The sequence below is a fragment of the Festucalex cinctus genome, chromosome 4 (assembly GCF_051991245.1).
Source record: "Festucalex cinctus isolate MCC-2025b chromosome 4, RoL_Fcin_1.0, whole genome shotgun sequence".
NCBI lineage: Eukaryota > Metazoa > Chordata > Actinopteri > Syngnathiformes > Syngnathidae > Festucalex > Festucalex cinctus.
Window position 1 is genome coordinate 20,132,028 of NC_135414.1, and position 20,296 is coordinate 20,152,323.

The 20,296-nt window shown below is 37.5% G+C and overlaps 1 protein-coding gene across 4 annotated transcripts in view; it reads right to left on the reverse strand.

Moving 5' to 3' along the window:
- Positions 1 to 362: 362 nt before the first annotated feature.
- The window catches only part of LOC144017720 (protocadherin-9-like), a 156,795-nt gene continuing 136,861 nt past the window's right edge, over positions 363 to 20,296 (reverse strand). For all 4 annotated transcript variants that reach the window (XM_077519595.1, XM_077519593.1, XM_077519594.1 and 1 more), the window contains one exon: positions 363 to 2,310. In XM_077519595.1, the coding sequence (XP_077375721.1) occupies positions 1,940 to 2,310 (371 nt within the window). In that variant the 3' untranslated portion in view covers positions 363 to 1,939. The remainder of the gene's footprint in view (positions 2,311 to 20,296) is intronic.

The window sequence follows — 20,296 nt, forward strand, 5'->3', positions numbered from 1 at the left end:
CTTTTCTTTGAGTAAAAAAAATAAATAAAATGTGGCAGAACTTCTCCGCCGTACACTAACTGTACTGATACGCACTCTTCAGTAGAGCAAAACAAAGAGCAAGAAGAGTGAATAGTATTATTGGGGAACTTTAAGTTTCCATCATTACTTTAAGACTTAATTATTGACCTTTTAAAACCCTTTTCACACTTCACAAGACGGACAGAAAATATAATTATAATAATATATTGCCATATGATGTTTTTAAGGTCTTATTTATTTAGTATGTTATTCATTCACTGGTTTTACTTCAGTTTAATGGCAGGCAATGAAAACAGGTCTCAAAAGTGGTGGTAGTAGAAAATTACAAAAATATGCACACACATATTTAAAACATTTATTGCGGTAGCTGTATACCTGTATAGAAGTAACAATGATTAACTGTTTCAATATATCTGTGATGTCAAACACCCTCACAAGTGGCACATACTGCGAGAAGCAAATCACTCCATCCTACTTCACTTCTTTATATTGTGACATAAACATGAAAGTGCTTCACAAACCAAATATTTTATGCACAAATCAATTCTACCAAATAAAATACACAAAATGAAGTTAATTTCAAAAGCTATATTGTTAAGCATGCTGTTTCATTGTGTATTTTGCCGTCCATGCTGTGGAAGAAAAACAAACCTTTTCAGACAGTGGAAGGATGTATGAACGTTCGCTGCACATGCCTTTATATATTTGGAATAAACATGTAATGTGATGTTTTTGTTTAAATACCTTTGTAGTTATGACTCAGAATTTGGCAAACAGCCAATGCATAAGGCATTTAATTGAAGGACAGAACAATTATTGTAGCCAACATATTGTCATTACTGAACAGTTTTTAAAGTGAAGTCATGAAGGCACAGAAATTGAAATATTATCTCAACCTTTTTCTTTTTTTTAACTTTTTTTATGTGGAATAATATAGCTCATGTGGAAATAATATATATATATATTTATATACATATGTCACCAAATTCAAAATACTACTGCAGGATTGTACTGGGTTAAATCACAATCTGAATCAAATCTATACAGCAATAAGATCAACATCAGATAAAACATTTAGTCATTTACAAATATATTGCTATCCAATTGTACTGAACACTTTCAAAATCAGTTTATAGAGCGTTTTCATAGTGATTTGCTTTTATAATGCACATATTGAGCACTGACATCCTTCATACTTTTTTTTCTTGTTAAAAAATGGAAATCTGTGATTTTATACTGTTTCAGTAATATGTTGTATATGGGGAACAATGAGCATATCATGGAAATAACATTGTTTCAAAAGCAATCTGGTGGGATAAAAAAACAAACAAACAAAAACGGCACACACGTTACAGATCACTGTCCAGCTAAAAATCCAAATCCTGATGAGTGCAGCAGTGACCTCTGCAAATCACTCTGGTTATTACAGATATGTGACAGTGGTTAATAAGTCTTATTTACAAACACACATTTACATGAATGAATGAACAAGTGTCCACATAGTGTTTTAAGAACAGCCTTCTGAAATGTATTCCATTTTATTTGATTGTGTCGAATAATAAAGTCGAGAACACCTCAATAGCAACCACGTTACATATATTTGTATATATATTTCAGTCTGCCAAGATATTTTTTATATTTTTTTTAAAGTATTGTCTTCATTTTTTCCCCGCATTATATGTCTTTCCTCTGCATTTCAATCCATGAAGGTACATAATGAGAGATACATCCTCGGAATTGTTGACTTGGAGGCAACATTGCATAAGCACTTGAGTTTGATGCCTTATATTGTACATGTGGCTACCACAATGCAGAAGCATGAGCAGAAGTGGTAAGAAATCATGAAAGAAAGAAATAAAAAAAAACGAGAGTAGCTCAGGTGCATTGTTTTGTCTGTTTGTGTTGACCAAAGTCCATTTTAAAGCTGCTGGTCCTTGGGGCTGTCTGGGCAGGAAGCTGTCTGGCAGGACTTCAAACTTACCAAAGGAATATCAGCCATGCTGCTGCTTGTGAAGTGTCCCTCTTCACTCCCAAATTGCTTCCTGTCGCCAAAATGCTCTGACGGCCCATTCTCCTTTTTCCAGGTTCGAGTCAAGGTATGTCCATTGAGAAGTTTGTCCTTAGGACCCCACTCTCTCTGTGATGCAAAACTGGACACGGGGGACTTGTGCTGCTGGTAGGATGCCAACGATGGGGGCATCCAGCAGTTGTCGGAATGTCCCAGGACCAGGCATTCCTGTGTGCACATCTCCGAGGCCTCCATGAGGCCACGCGGTCCCAGGGGGCCGTCTGAGGAGATGGAAAAAAGGAAAGCAGTTAAGTGCTGTACAGTATACTGCATTTAAATGACAAATTTGTCAATGCAACAGTGAATGTGAATGGAAGGTGTGTAACACTTTCACACTTTTGTGCTGACAGAATCGGCCGAATCTCCACAGAAAAGATGGAACACAATTGCTCAAAGCAAGGCCCATAACGGAATGGTCGGATGGTTTTGTGTCATGACCTCAAGCCCATCAAACATACAGATGAAATTGAACAGAGACCTCTGATCTCACCGATGATGAATTGTATAATTACAAAAAGTAATATGTTGCTCTAGACAGTGACATGACACGTTAATTGAACTGCTGTCATTTGGGGACCTTTAAACATAACCATGACAAGCCAACATTGCTGTCGCATTTGTCCCAAAGGTCACATACACAGACGGAACAAAAGGGGTCCAAGAACTGACCCTTGAGGAACCCCAGGTCATGGCTTTTCAATCAGATTCAAAAATTCCAATGGCCACAATGTAATTCTTTTCCTCCAAGTATAAACAGGCATGCAAACTGTAATCAATTGTTTTCCTCCTTTGTGATTGGTTTCTATTTTCTAAAGAAGCAGACAATTTATTATGTCGCCTGTCAGGCACAAAAGAAGTCATGATGTCTTCTGTTTATGTTTAAGACAGAAAAATAAAGTTATTTGTCCTCATTTGTTGCTTTACTTGACACACAGCTAATTGGTTGACGGGTAAACAATGTAATACTTCAATGGTGTATTTTCAAACCTGTGTAGACTGTTTTCATCCTCATTAAAATAGATGTGCATTAGCAAATTGATGAAGGTAAAGCTTACAGAAGATTGGAAAATGTTTATTTTCCATTGCATGTTATTTACAACACTGTTGGTTAGTAGCAATTGTCTATACTGCTTTATATTAAGGTTATTATAGGAATTATAACATAAGAATTGTGAAAAAAAGCGGTGATTCATAGGCTACATTGTGCAGAATGAACAAAAGCATCAACACCAAAACAAGTTGTGTTCTTTGTCGTTGATTTTGTCAGGTAGCACTTGTGGGTGTATTTGATATTATGTTATGTTATGATAATTTCCTTTAGCTCCTCCCACTTATTGATACCGACACATGACTGCTTGTGATAGAAGTCAGAAAAGGATCAGAAAACTCAGAGGAAGTTGACCCTGAAATGAAGGAAAGCCCGATCAATTGCAATTTTCATGGTCAAGGGAAGTCAACTCAGAACTCAGGTTTAGATTAAGCGTATGTTGAACTTCAATCCATCCATTTTCCAAACCGCTTACTCCTCACAAGGGTTGCGGGGGTGCTGGAGCCTATCCCAGCCGGCTACGGGCAGTAGGCGAGGTACACCCTGAACTGGTTGCCAGCCAAACGCGGTATGTTGAACTTGCTTGCTTGGAAAAAATAAAATAAAAAAAATAATAAAAAAAGTGGACTTAGACTGAACATGCAATGAGTGTTAATGTTAATTTTTTGTCATGCTTCTCTTTCAGTAAAGGATTTCCTCAACTCTGCTAAAAATTTTGGCTTTTTTATTTTTTTAAATCTAACTTTTGGGCTTTTTCCAAATTATCCTGGTGTTCAACGTGTTACTTTAAGTGACAAAACCTTTCATAGGGTGCCCTTCAAACCACTCATGAGAAAAGACTTGCGGAAACCATGCTAAAAGATTGTATTGACTTGATAGGACCTGATTGTTTTTATTGGTGTGTACAATGTCTGAATTAATGTATTTTGCGTCTGTGGCAAGCACATCTACATCTGACAAAACTAATCTGTGAAATCTGTGAAACTGTGGCTTTGAATCAATCTTATGGCACGTGATGGCAAGAAATTTGATGCCTGATGATTGTACTGTAAGGGAACATGGAGCACATCACAATAATAGGAAGCCATAATTGGCACGGAAAAATTCCAAGCAAGACACAAATTATCATCGTTGCGTGCATAACCACAGAAAGCAATAATCAATGGCGCCCATGAGATAGCAAGATGAATTCCTTAAATGAGATGGTAGACAAGTGAGTAGACAACAGGGGAGCTATTAGGGAAGAGAGATGGAAGGGGAAAGAAGTGCGTGTATGTACATGTGTCGAGCCTGATGTGCATGAGCGTAATGATCATGTCGTTGCAGTTCTCACACTTTAACCTGAGAATAAAAGACACTGAAACAAAGTGTTTGTATACTGCACGTGCTAGCATCGATTACGATTATGCTGCGTATTGATTTTAAAATACAAATTTTCAATCACACTTGTGACAGAACAAATAAGCATCCGTGTGCATATCCTTCATATAAGAAACATGAAAATTCATATATCGTGGTCAGCAGAGGTTCATTTGCGTTCTCTCAAAAGATATTCAATCATCTCTTCAAAAGCAACATTGTCAACGCATACTCATAAATGCCTGGCTTGTACAAAATAATTGCTAATTCAGTCAAAATATCACGTCATCTATATAGCAATTGATTGTTATAAATGTACTAGTGTGTGGTCACCAACGTCCGTGGGAATATTCATCTTTATCTTACTATCTTAAATCAATCCATCCATCCATTATCCAATTACTGTTGATAAAATGATTGTGAGCATGATCAGTGTCAGTGTCTTCACATATATATATAATTAAACAAATAGTTCAAGGTCCTTTTAGCAAATTTTCTCTTTCAGAAGTGTGTATAAAACTGATAGTCCTTTACATTCCCCAAGAAAGCGCTCTCACTTTCAAAAAGGTTGATAACCTCTGGTGTAGAGTATCCATATTAAATTTACCTAATACCTATTCTGCTAAATAATTATACTACCAATTCCACTGAAGTGTCACTTAACTGGATAAAATATTCCATCTATTCATCATTTTATTCCTGTGTAGCCTTGGCATTTTAAGTCCATACAATCGATGCACGCCTACGTATAGACCAAAACAAATCCTCCTTTTGTTTGGTCTTTGGAAGTGACCTTACTTAAGAATCACTGACCTCCAAGGCTTATCGCCGGCTGCCGTCTTTGATTATCTTTGTGCTCAAGAATATTGCCTTAACTTGTGTCGTTTGCCTCAATACAATTTGTCTGACCTCTGTAAACACAGTGAACATTTTATCTGTCACGATTGTCTTTTAGTTAGATAGACAGAAGGACTGATAAGCATTCTGGGCTCAAAATTTCTTCTTGCTAACAACCACAAATAGTATTGTAAATTAAAAAAAGAAAAAAAAAATAGCCAGTGGCTTTAGTTTGGTGCAAAGCCCCTGAGTGCTTTCAATAACACTGAGGCACAGGTGTTGAGAGATGCAAGAATTCAGAACGGTGTCAGAAGGCACTGACTTTTGCTTACAGCACTGTGCAAATGCTGCAGATGTCCACACAGATGGATAGCATCAAGACAAAGAAAACCATTAGATTTCCTCCTGATACAAAGTTGTGAGGACGCATTGTGGGTTACACTGATGAATTCAGCATAAACCGTTGAATAAATGTTAGCCAAGAGCAATACAGTTGTTTAAAGATGGACACTCCTACTGAACAACATTCACATATTCTCTCATGGCCCTCCCACTCAGAACCACAGAGGTTATAGAAGAGGAGAGAAGGTTGTTTAAAAGAGTATTCTTGTTTTTGTCTGTTGGCTATTGCTAATGAGATAGTGTTTGGCTAATTAATTGGATGCACTCTATCAGTACTGATGTGCCAGGCGTACACCAACAACCTACAGCCTTCACAATAGAGGGAAGAGCGGGTGGAGAGGGAGTAAACGTGATTGAGTGTGGGGGATCTCGTGTCCATAGGGCTTGTTTATTTTTCCATGCTGTTAAGCATGCCCAGATGTTGCTATTTGGGTATGAATTGCACTCTGTTTTGGTGGCAGATTGCGGTCTCCAGCTGCTGTTCAAATACCCACAAAGTAGAAGATTGCCATCTTGCCCTAGGTTTTATTTGTGACCATTTAATCTATTACAAAACAATGCAGTCCATACTGGATATGTACCACCAATGTACTAATGTATAAAGCTATCCATTTGCTAATAAATTGATGATAAACATTGCCTCTATTTATGGATGTACTTCACAATGAGCTAAAAAAAATAAATAAAAATTGCAAAATAGGATGGTAGAAGTCATACTGCGTCATGCAGCTTTGCAGCAAAATTCCAAATACGGGCTGTGATCCACAAAAACGGCTATCTCGGGTTGGTTAAATATGATAGCAAACATAGCATAGCAACACACTAACTGCATCCTCTAGAGAATACTAGTCCAGTTGATGGATCCTTTCAAGTGTTTTCTTTGAGGCCAGGAAACGGCTTCTTGTGAGAAGAGATGAAGAGCAAGAAGGACTAATGTGTGTATGCGTGTGTGTGTTGGGGGGGGGGAGTTGAGAATGCAAGTGAGAGGTGATCACAGAGATATATAAGCGCAGGGAGAAAGTTGCAAGGGAAGCAGAAAAAGAAAAGGGGAAAAAAAAAATACAAAGCCTGTTATTAACCGAATGACATTTACATGTTAGTCAATTCCAAGCAATATATATGCACAGAATTAAACTACCCGGTACTTTATGCTTAAAAAAAATAAAAATAAAAAATCTATTATGCATTGGAAACAGTACTTGATACATGACTTGTCAGATGATGCTGTTTTCCCTTTAACTACATCTAGAGCAAATATTTAACCTATTCGAGTCAATATAGGTGCACTTGGATAACGTTTCTGCCTCACAGTCAAAAGAATGTGGGATGGCCATCAGCTACTGTAGGACAGGCTCCAGCTCACCTGTGAACTTGAACAGCATACACACTAGAACCGCAAAACAAACCATCTTCCGAAACCTAACATATTATGTATTTACATGTGTGGGAAGCAGCAAATAAAGGCCTGCGACTTAATATCTTTGTCTGAGAAGCTTAACATGTCAGTTAATGGTAACCTCAAATCTCAAGACAATCGAGACTGTTGCTGAGTTAAAACTAAACTCCTGATATTGACAGTTTGTTTCCAAACTCTCTCCTACTATATTAAAGAGTAATGATGCTTGCAATTGTTATGGTACTTTGACTTCTCCAGTTCAAATCTCCATCCTCCCTTTTGGAAAGAAACTTTAGGCTTTCTTGGATCAGATACTAACGACTGTCTTTGGAATGTGCAGAGTGTCGTGTCAAATTTGCAACAGCATAACACAGAGGGCGTTCCACTAGACTAAACCTTTGCTGCTCATTATACACTGTGAATAAAATAATTGAATTTGCAGTTGAGGGCAATGCTACTGCAAGCTGTTCAAAACCATTATTTACCGTGTATGGTTGCAGTATTTCCTTTTGGGTCATAACAACTGATATTACATCTGTGTAAAGACAGGGTTATATCATAATCTTAATTCAATTCAGTCTTTACAATATACTACTGTTTTTGTTTTTACTTAATTCAGAATGAAATGTTGACCTTTAACATGATCACAGTAAGTCTGTGACACAAAAGGAAATAGTGCCATAAGGCATCTTTTTTTCTCTCTCCAATATAGTGCAAAATAACAAAGAAGTCACTATTTAGACTGTGTATGTGTTTACAGGCAACAATATACTGTATTTTCTATATGGCATATCCTACCAATTATTTAGGACTGGAGCACAGTTTTCTGCTGTTTTGGCGTGGGAAAAAAAAGTGTAGAATGAATACAACACGAAGATGTGCTGTCTCTCCAGGGGTGATGATAATCAAACCATACATCGGTAGTAAACACGAAACGGCATCTTCCGCCCCACTGTTTGTTCACCCAATACCTCAGCATTCATTTTCTGTCTGGGCAGTTCTATAATACCAACAAGTCAAATTTTTTGGGGGAAATAATTGCCCCCTCAGTGGATCAAAATAACTATATCAGACTTGGTTCAGCAATTGAAAACTTCCACGAGCTGTCTTGACTCAATATCGTCTGAAATTTTCAAAACTATTGCGGAATCTGTTCAAATCGATTTACAGCAAATAATCAACTGCCCAGGTCAATCAGGTGAGCTTCCTAAATCTCGAAAAGTAGCCCCCATCAAGCCCATTCTAAAAAAAGAGAACACTGGATGTCTCCCTGCAAACAAATTATAGACCAATCTCAAAACTTCCCTCCTTAACCAAAATTGTTGAAATGTAATTTTTAATTAACTCAGCAATTTCTTGAGCTCAAACAGACTTTTTGATCAATTCCAGTCAGGTTTTCCACCTCATCACAGTACAGAAACAGCTCTGATTAAAGTACTAAGATTGAGCACTGAGCCAGAGAAGGTATCGGTGCTTGTCATATTGGACCTCAGCATTTGACACAATTGATCATAATATACTGTTGAAAAGGCTGGAAACTTGGGTGGGGTTAAATGGAATCATCAGCTGAAAAACATATCCAGACTGAAGGACTGCATGCTTCTGAGACCTGCAGACTTGGGCCAACAAGTGGAACCCGGAGTTCGAAGTAAACACGATGAAGCTGCATTTAGCTGTTATGCTGCACACAAATTGAGTAAACTGCCAACAGAAGTGAAGTCAGCCCCGAGTGTAAATGCTTTTAAATCCAGGTTGAAAACTTTGCTTTTGTTCTAATCACTTTCTTTGATTAAAGTCTTTTGCGTAAATAGTTTTAAATCATGTGTTTCCCTTTTACTTATTATTAGTATTGTTATTATTATTATTATTATTATTATTATTATTATTATTATTATTATTATTATTATTATTAAAAACTTCCTCATGCTAAATGTTTTTAAAGTTTGCTGACTTTTAACATTGTCAATGTATGTTTTAGTAAATTTTGTAACCTAATTTTGTTTTCTTTGCGCTGAATGTTAACTCCTGTGTTTGTTTATGCTTATGGTGTTGTCTTTACTTGTGTAAAGCACATTGAGTTGCCTTGTGTATGAAATGTGCTATAAAAATAAACTTGCCTTGCCTTGCAATATTACCCACCAAAATGTTTAACAAGCCACCATGGACTGCTTCCAAAACTTCATTAAAGAAAAAAAGTTGTCATCCTTTTACTTTAATATTTTGCATGTCTTTACATGACTTGAAAAGTGTAGATTTTCCTCGAGATTGCCATGAGGCTTTATGCAAGTCAAGGTGAAGGTATTGACCTGGTTGTCTTGTTTTTTCATACTCTTCCAACTCACAGATGCTTACTTGTTTCACATCTCGAGTCTCTAATGCACATCGGTGGAGCTGTTCTTGTTTATTCTCACAGATTGTGAATTTATGCTACATTACATAATGATTATTTTTTGTTCGTTGTTTTACACAGCTCAACGCAGATGTATAGTCGCTGCGACAATAATAGCCACAGGAAAAAAAAAATGTATTCTCTCTTATCTGGCACTGGATTAAACTTAGATAATGACATTTTCTGTTAATTTCAGATCTAAGAAATTGAAGTGTTCTTAATCAGTCGTGGCAGTGGATAGAAAGCAGATAAATAAATAAATAAATAAATCATGTCTAACTGGCCATACCTAGCGTCAGGAATGTCATCTCCAAATACCGCAATTCATGCAAATTCAAATGCCACAGACAGAAAAAATAAAATCGCCTCGCATTGAACACAGACAGCAGTCTCAGTGTTGACATTTTATATTAGACAGTTTTATACCGTTATGAAGTAGTATGAAGCTCATATATTTAAATCTATTTAAATTTACTTTTTCACAAAGGCACTCACCAAAATGCAGCCATGCAAATGAGATGAGGGTCATAAAGTGTATATTGGAAGCTTCATGGCCAAGGTTTCCATGGCTGAGCAGCTGCAGGCAAGACCGACATTACCAAGCAGGATGCCAAGCCATAGATGAAGTAGTGTAAAGTCCTCTGCTTCTGGAATCGGAAACGGAAGAATGTGTTCTGTGGAGTGGCAAATCACTTGCCTCTGTCTGGCAATATGATGGTAGCATCTGTTTGACAAATGCCAGGAGAATGTTACCTGCCTGACAGCATTGTGTCAGCGATACAGTTTTATAGAGGAAAAATATATATGTATGTGTGCCTGTTCACGAAAATAGGGTTCCTCATATCATAGATACTTTTTTGGATGATAAGGGGGAAACATTTTGTACAAAATACAACATTAAGTGGTAGTAAACTAAACCACGGCGAAAGGAAGGGCCCGTTTCCCATTGCCCTGCCTTGTTTGGGCAGTTATTTTGAAAGGTTGATAGAAATAAGGCTCAGCAATGAGCGAAGCAGGCAAAGTTATTGTCTTGCAGAGTGAAGCAGCAACAGACATACTGTGTTGATCATTACCTTGAGCCTGGAGGAATTTGGTAATAAAACAGGACCTTATCCATCTCCAGAGAGCTCTGTAATTGCAATTTGGAGGCAGGTCTCCTCTCTCTTAATAATTGTAATTTCTGAGATGGTCTGCACACATATACATTTATTCCTAAGCACCTGAGGGAAAGCACAGAACTGTTGTGCCTATTAAAAGTGCACTAAATTAAATTGATACAAAGTGTGCTTGAAAATGAAGGGCGTTAATGCTGTTAAATGGGATGTGGGAAAGAGATGTGGTGGACTTGTGTGCAATCATCCATTTATTTTCTAACACTGTTCCTGTTTAGGGTCACAGGTGAATTGGAAACTTTAGAAGCGAGGCAGTGCCTAGACTGGTTGCCAGTCAACCGCAAGGGACGTACAGACAAAGAACCATTTTCACTCACATGCATATTCATGGGCAACTCAGCCTCTAATTAACCTACATTATGCACATGTGCTACAGTATTCAGACTAAAAGGTAAGCTGTACATTAGCTCAAACCATTAACTTAATATCGATGTACTGCTTACAGAAAATGCACAGTATTGTCTATTTGTCTCATGCAGCTAAACATAAGCTCATGGCTCATCTCAAGGCAATTGTGTCGTGTCGTTCATATCCAGACAACCCATAAGACAGCAATTGTGTCAGAATTTGCAAGCTGGTCAGGCATTAAATTAGCTGTCATGGAAATGGTTTGTGAATTGGCTGCCTGCAAGCCTCAACGAGGTGAAAATTATGAATATTAATAATACAATCAATTGTATTGATCCTGGTTCGTTTTAAAACGCGTGTATTTTGTTTATGAAGACTCATCCATAGTACATCTAGATGGTACACTATTGATTCATTTTCAACGTCGGTATCTACTCAACATTTGTAATTGTGGTCAGCAGGTTTGAATGAGTTATTCTTGTGTCTGCATTTCACCTCTGGACATAAAGGCTTGATTCCTTGACTTTCCTGCCAGTGTTCAATCATGACTCAAGACCAGCATTGAGAGCTGTGATGGGCTCCTTCTCACCCACCACCCGAAGGGGGATAAGCAGTAGGCTACAGAAAGTCCACCAAACATACATACTTTTTTGGGTGGCACCAGAATGGTTTGTAGTTTTTGTTTTCTGACATATTTGTATTCTAGCCTCCCTGAACACAGTGTTTAGTTTGGTAGATAGCTAACAGTTCTTCAAATGAGAAGCAAAGCTTCAAGCTGTTTATTGGTCATAAATGTTCATTCAAAGCACTTTCATCGCAGCATCAGTTCCATTATCATTAGCCAAACATAAGTGTGCTCGCCTAATCCACTCCTTGACATCATCAATCTACCTTTGTCACACTACTGCCACTGTCGGGACAAGCACATCAGAAGGAGCCGCACAGCAAGTACGTCCTTTAAGCGGGCACAATAGGCCTCATTTGACCATAAACAACTAAGTCAGGACGCAAACGAACAATTTCTTTTCATTTGGTTTCAGAGTGATGTCAGCTCACTTTCTACAAAGATGCCCTTGGGCAATGCTGCTGTCTCAAATGAAGTCAAAAAGGTTAATAAACACAAAATGTAAACGCTATCTTGATCAGGGGTGTGATGGCCATCACAAATTTCGTCAGTATACCGACCCGCCGATCCATTTCCGGGCCAGTCGCATCCGCCAGTCGATGAATTGTAATCGGTGCATGCCGGCTTCTATGTGCACTCCCCTCCCCCACCGTCATGGAATGATGAATATGAATCTTTGCATATAATCTGCCATAAAAGAAATAACCCACCCTCGGCCCTGAGAATATTCCCGGGCCAAAACCTGTTGCCAGTAAGTCCCTGACTAAAATTTGAAGAATGTTGATATATGCAAAATTTTATTTTCAATCCATAAGTTAAAGTAAAAAATAATAAAATAAAATAAAATAGACAGTTATAGAAGAAAAAAAATAGTAACCATTTGAATAGAACAAGAATCTGAACAAATAGAAAAGGGAATTAATTAAATTGTGTAAGCAGTGTCCCTCTAAATGGGGACATGAGCTGCAAGGATTTCCGATGGCGTTCGTGTTTACTATGTAATTAAACAATGAGGTTGGTGAGGCGTAAACTGACAAGAGTGCTGGTTAAATATAAGAAGTGACACTTAAGACCAAGCGTGTGAGATCAACACTAAAGTGAAAATGTGACTGTTACCTTTACATTGATTGGAACAGAGTAATAAACAGAAATGGCTAGTTATTAACAGCTATCACATTAACGCATTTTATAGTACCGGAAATAAAGGCAATACCCATTTGTAAACATGGACTTCATTTGACATTTGAATGACTTCCTTAGGTGCATCAATGCAGAAAAGATGAGAAAATGTCACACAAGTAATTCTGTTTCATTTAAACAGAAATTATAGTCTGGACTTGCTGTTAAAATTAACTTCCTTGCATGAAAAACAGGCCCTATTTATGGGGTTAACACTTTACCATGATTGATTTGGAAAGGGCGCAACAGTGATAGCTTCATCTGCAATGTCACCCCCCCCCCGTATTTGTATTGATGTGTGTGGCTGTGCTCACGTTTAATGTCAGGACGTGTGAAACTAATTTGTTGTTTTTGAAGATGGCAGCAATTAATCTTTCAAATGACCTGGCTAGATTAAATGCGAAAAAGAGAGCATGCTAGGAAAATAAATGCCAACATTAGGGAAGAAATTACAAGATGACCTTACTGAACAATGATTTATAGATTCCTGAGTCAGGCAATTACAGCAGGTGATACCTTTGAAATCTCAAACCAAGAAAATCAAATGTGCTCTGATACAAATTGTGCACTTGTCGAGGTCGTTGAACGTGTTACCTGCAAGGTTCCTCTGCAATCATTTCTTTTGCAAAGAGGAAGAGTTCATTGGGGGCTGGTACAAATGACATAAACATCTGCTGAAACATAAATATTAACGAAACAAAGTGAGCTCAAGGACATAGGGGGTAAAACGTGTTAATTGACCTGCGTTTTACGAGTCACAACATAAAAAAATAACTCCGAAAGGAAAGATTACGTTCATTTGTTTCTCCCCCTTATACTGTTCAGTATCACGGGTGAGCTGGCGTCTATCCCAGCTGACTTTGAGTGAGAGGCGGTCGGCGCGCATCCTTGACTGCTCGGCAGTCAATCACAGGGAAGATTGTAACTATCTTGCTATTTTAAATCCTGTTTGGAGGAAACAATCAATCACACTAATCTCAAGGATTATGTGCTTTGCTTGTGTCTCTGAGGGCCCCATATGAGAATATTTTTATTATGCCGCCTTGTGTAAATGCCAGTATTGAGGACTCATAAATCCTTACATCTGTGCCTACAATCAGGACTCTCCCCTGCCAGTCCCGTTGTACTGACTCTTTCCAGCGTGCACTCTCACTGCTAAACACGGAACACGAGGATGAAAGCAGCATTCCTTCCAATTGGAACACTCCACTCCTCGCCATGAGCCAAAACTCATGAAATTACATGGCACGTGAACATGGGTTTTAATTACCAAGATGTCTATAATTGAGCATAGATGGTTTAAGCAATCTAGTTTACAGCATTTTACTTTCCTGTTAATGAGACTGGCAATACTAGTCCTTCGACCATATAACTCATGTTTATCCAAGACAGCTGACAAAATTTCCAAAATGAAAAAAAAAAAAACAAAAAAAAAAAACAGCAAACCTTTTGTGCCTCTTTAAATTAATATACATAAATTAGAGGGTGGAATGATTGTGTTGGCAATAATTTGCATGAAAATTATGCAATGTTGACTTGGATGCATTTTCATGTGAATTTGTAGGCATACTTGTGTCATTAATAAAGGATATTGTTAGTACATATGCATTGTTTACTCATACGCATTTGCGGGCAACATATCAATCAATATATCATATCAATTCTTGATTTTGTATTGCTTGATAAAATCAAGCACATTTTACACCCTCTTAGTCTTACATACATGTTTTGTTTAAAAAAATAAAAAGTTTTTAAAATACAGGGAGCCTATTAGAATAGAGATGAGCAACTGGCAGCATGCAGCCTGGAAATATGCTCTGAGTGGCCAATTAATAATAAGGGGAAAAAAAAATCCATATATATATATATATTCACAGGTGCCAATTTGCAGGGGTAGACTGTAGTTTTAAGTTGTAATATCACCAATCACCAAGATACAAGTACTATAAATTTTCGAGTGAGTTGATTTTTAATAAATAAATAAATAAATAAATAAATAAATAAATAAATAAATACATGTGCACAGTGTTTTGGGCCATCCTTGAATGGTCATTTTTATGCAAGACAGCCTTTTATACTGGGAAAAAAATATACAGCATGTGGTGATTTTGTTGTTTGCTACAAACCCTTTGTTGCTGGGTTAGTATGGTGGATATTTTATAAATGCATTAAAAATGTATCATCAAAAATGAAATCTATTAAGAGCACACATATGCATGTATTTTTTCCATATTCAAAATGACATTTGTTGTCATACAGCCGATTAAATGAAAAAATTGCAAAAAGTGCATGGTCCTACATCATACATGACATAACACAACAGGACATATTCTCCTGATCCAGGAGCTGTTCAAACTGTGTCGTCTACAAAAAAAAGACAATGTTCATCATTGAGCTACTCATTAAACATAATGTTTAGTATTTTTGTTGTAGTTTGCAGAGCTTGCTTAACCCATATTTGTTCATGTTGAGATATTTTTTAATCATCTATTTGCATGAGCTACACTGTTACATGACATGGGCAAAATATAAGAAATACAATATCTTGTGTTTATTGCTACATGTTGTTAATAGCAATAATATTTTCTGTTTTGAGTGCCTGAGAGCAAGGATAGCATGTAAATTGGAAATGTCCCTCTGTCCAAACCCATTCCTCCTCCAATCCTCTCAATCATTCCATGCTTGATGAGTAGCTTTGTCTGCACCCCTCTCAATGTCAAAAAATCAGCAGGCACTCTGACTCACTGATTGGGTCAAAGACCTCTGCGGCTGTGAGAGGGTAACGGTGTTGTGGCGAGGACACACTCTGCTATCACCCTGAGACATGCACACAAGTATTTCCAGAATCACAAATCGGAAAACAACAGCAACATCCACAATAAACAAAGACAAATCAATAGATCCAAGTCCCCAAGACAGTAATATTTAGTAAGTAGTCAGATAAAAGGTGTCATTGTTGGCTTTGTCTTAAGGTTGTTATTTTTATCCAACGTTCAATCCTATGACACATGAAGAAATGTGATTTTAGATGCACTTACAAAGGAATGCTTATGAAAGGAAAGTCATGTATGGGGCACGAGTAGAAAGAGCCAGCGGCCTTATTACCATTTCATTTTCCTCATCTATAAATGGAATGCATTTGAATTATTTTAATTATGGATCCTTGCTACAATTACCTCAAATTAAATTACTTTGCAAACCTCCGAAGAATACATCGCTAACGAAAAATGGGATCATCCTGCCAGCGATTTAACCTCAACTTCCCTTTAACACATTGTGCTATTGCCCCCACGACCTAAATCCAACTCCATATGGAACTGAAATATTGAAAATGCCTAAAAGCTCATTTTGTATCCATTCTAGAACCCAATCAGCCTTCAAACTCCTCCAAATCCCTTCTTCCCCGAGTTCTACTCTATTCATTGGGCTGTAGAGATTACAGAGAACAACCCTGCCTGGCAGGCATGCCACACTTAAATAATCTCTGGGTGAAATCCCAGTGTTAATGGGGTTTCTGGATCATGGCACTGCTTTGTGTTATGACGCTCAATGGCACACTGGGCACATAAGCCAGGCATGCTCCAGGAGGCAGGATGTACAAAGCAAAGGGATAAAAGGAAGAAAAGCACAACGAGTGGCGTTTGGAGAAGTAGATGGGGAAATGGAGGAAAGGAAATGAAGAAAGAAAAGAACAACAATGCTGCCAAGGAGTGGAGCAAAACAAGAGGCAGAGGGCGGAGAGAATTGGGAATAGAGAGGCGTTGTGGAGGCGAGAAAGTCCCCTGAGTGGGCCACAAGAAGCTTGCCAAGGTCTAAATGACATTACTCTGCATGTTATATACTTCATGGCCTAGGGTGGGTTGTCCTGTGTGCCAAAAGATGCATAAAATCTTCACTGCTATTCTTACCCTTCACGTCAGATGACCCATAACCACCAGCTGACACTTGAACCATTGCTTCGAACCAGCAACTGAATTAATTACTGGATTTAATTCATCAACGGAACCTCGTACAGTTAGAAGAGCAGCAGACGATTTATGACAAGAGATTAGTCTTTTTTTAAGACATGAACACATGAGTTGAGTTGATGTACAAAAGAAATCCCAATAGTTCAGAACCAAGCAAGTGATTATCCGACCTGATGCTTATTAATGGTAAATGGGGCGCACTTACATTGTGCTTTATGGCAATGCTATTTTTGTATGTTTAATAAGTGAACCGAGAAAACAGGAAAACGTACACAATAGCATCAGTGAGGAAACTTGACTGCATTCACACAACCATTCGAAATCCCTGCATACTTACAAATGTTTGGATGCTGCGGGCAGTGGGTCAAACAACATGTTGTGTCGGGATGATATGTGTCAGGGGCAAATTGTCCTTAGAAGTACCACAAAGCAGTAATTAAGTGTACAAAGAGTAACCATGAGGTTATGTGTAAGGCCTTTGACACTACTAATTGCATGTATTTAAAGTCTTGACCTCTTAATTAAAGCACCAGTTCATTAGAATCAAAAGCAGTCTGACTATCCTTAACAATGCACGTCATGTTGGTGTAAATAACACAACTTTTGGAGTTTGCATATAGTAGTGAGGTGGTAATGAGATGAAGGGAAGATGTATACCAGTTAATTAGCACAAAAGGGCATCGGCACAGGCCTGTCTAATCCACCCCTTTCATCATATGCCAACACAACAAGGACTCATAGGTTACTCTTTGAGCATGATCTTTGCCAGTGGGACAGTGTAACACAAGATCTATAATTAATATTAGGGGTGTGAATTGCCTAGTACCTGACGATTCGATTCGTATCACGATTCACAGGTCACGATTCGATTCGATACCGATTAATCCCGATACTAATTTATAAGTCGATTGTTGCGATTTTTTTCATTTAAATTTAGAAAATACTAATCAGTAAGCTTGTAGAGTGTAAGATTTATATGAAAATGTATTATTTATTTATCTGAAATTTCAATCTTATAGAGGTTGTAATCTGTTTCATGTTTGAACAGCATTAAAATAAAATATTAAGGCGTAATGTTCCGTTCATATAACATTCTTCCATGCTCAAGGTGTGAATCCTAAAAAAAAAAAAAAAAAAAAAAAAAAAAAAAGATTCTGCCGATTATTGAATCGATTCGAGAATCGCGCGATGTAGTATCGCGATATATCGCCGAATCAATTTTTTTTAACACCCCTAATTAATATGATTAGTGCCAAAACTTATAGGAAATACAAAAGCAATCAATAAAAGTTTACAAATGCAGACATGTAAAGGCAATTAGTGCATCTCCTTACAAAAGTCGATTCAATACGGTTTTCTATACGTGGGGTGCTAAACGACTCAAGGACGATTGAATTTGAAAGAGGCACGATTCGATTCAGACTGACTCAGTGGGATTAGGATTCAATATGGTATGGCTCAGTTTGACAGGGTATGATTTTTGTTGTTGTCATTTTACATACATTTGAATGAACTTATCGGTACTGTAAATGTTCTATTTCCTTCTAAGATATATCTCTCCAATAAAAGCCGTTCGATATATATCTTTATATATTTCAAAGTGTAACAACTCGGTTTGGTTCAATGCACTCGTGTCTTTTCAATCAAAAAAATTAAATTTTCCGGTTCAAACCGGGTTTTGTTACACTCCTTACTAATTATATGATAGCAACTGAAGGCGAATACATGATTCCTTTTGTTGATGCTGTTTGACTTTTCTTGACATATGTAATTTCTGTGTAACAGGCTCATATACTGTTTGTGATTTCCCCAGTTTGCCCTTCTCTCTTTGTAAAGTGCAAAATGTGTCTTGAATATTCACTCGTAAAACAGCCTGGCATCCTTAACTTTTGTATTTCGGCCTCAGTGATGTCTCTGCATTTGGGGCCAGTGGGACCTGGCCCCACCAGATGGTGCTGTTGAGCACTATGCAGGCTCATAATCGGTCTTCTTGACTGATGTCACGTGACGCCAAGACCCAATCAACACACGCTCAGTTTTGGCTGATGGTAGTACAGTATACAGCAGTAAGCTAGAATGGTTTTCATCGGGAGCAAACAGACTACGTAATGGCAAACCAACAATATGAATGAAGTAGATTTGTTGATGACATCATCGCTCGAGAAAGAGGAAGCGCTGAAGAAACTGAGGGGGGAAAAACATTGCTGTAAGTTCCTTTTGGAGCAAACAAAATTTATTAAATTACCGTAGTCATTTAAAAAAAAAAAAAAAAGTTTAAACAACTAAAAATTAGTTTTAGTAATATTTTATTTTTGTTTACAATTATACCAATTGTGTAATTGTGGTGTGTAATAACTAAAATTGTAATTTGATTTCAAGTAATTGCACAGCCCTATTTTGAATTACTCTAAGGTTTTATTTATAGCCTTAATTTGTAAGGCTATGATTAAATCATTGACATAGCTCTTTTCCACCGGATTGTAATCTTGAATTGAAATAGAAGTTATTGTGTAGGCTTTGCTGCTTGTGGATGTAAAGTGCCCACTGTTGTGCCCCACTCAACTTGTCATGCCAGAGACGCCACTGCTCAGTCTTATTTGCGACGAATGATGTCAGTAAGATTACGGTAGAGTTCTAACACACTGGAGGAGACTGTCATTGACATCTGGCGAAGATAGACAGATCACAAGAATTTGTATGCAGCATGTCGGAAATCAACAAGCTGTTGTACTATATTCCGATTGGTTCAATCCACTACATATATATTGAAGACTTTTAATATTATTTACTGGTTTGTTTTCAGTCCAAAGTGTGGGATCTGTAATTAATGTCTGAATGATGTTGCAAGTGTGACGAATCATCATCTGACTAAAATATTAGCTGATATGGTGTAGTATATTGGGTCACAGTGAAACAACAAAAAATGGCATTTTTTCTAATGTTTTTACGGTCCATTAGGATGCAATTCCACTAACGGCGCTCTCGGCCTCAGAGAGAACATCTGTGAGGTGTGAGCGAACTTGACTGTCATTGATCCCGTTGTCTTTAGAATTTGGTTTGAACACGCATAAAACAGTCATTTTCACATTAAACAATTTATTATGCTGCCAACTGCCAGTTGTACTCTGAGCCTGCAGGTAAGCCTAATGGTGGACCGGAGTCATGATCAAATGTTTTATCTCTCTCATGATATTTCTAGCCCACTGCCTTTGCTCAAAGTAGCTCTCTTTAAAGGCATACATCATGCTGTGAGACGACTCTACTTTTTTTCAATAAAAGATAAAGACCATCTTATTACCTACCCATTAAGAACGTAACATTTTGTTAAATGAACTCCTATTTAAACCACTCCTTTGAGCTCTGAGCCAGATTCAATGAATCTTGAGCACACTTTAATCAACTCTGGCTCTGCTGTTCCCACACATCCTTTTCATGATTAAGAAGAATAAAAATTCATCGTATTTGATTATTCCAAGTCTTAATT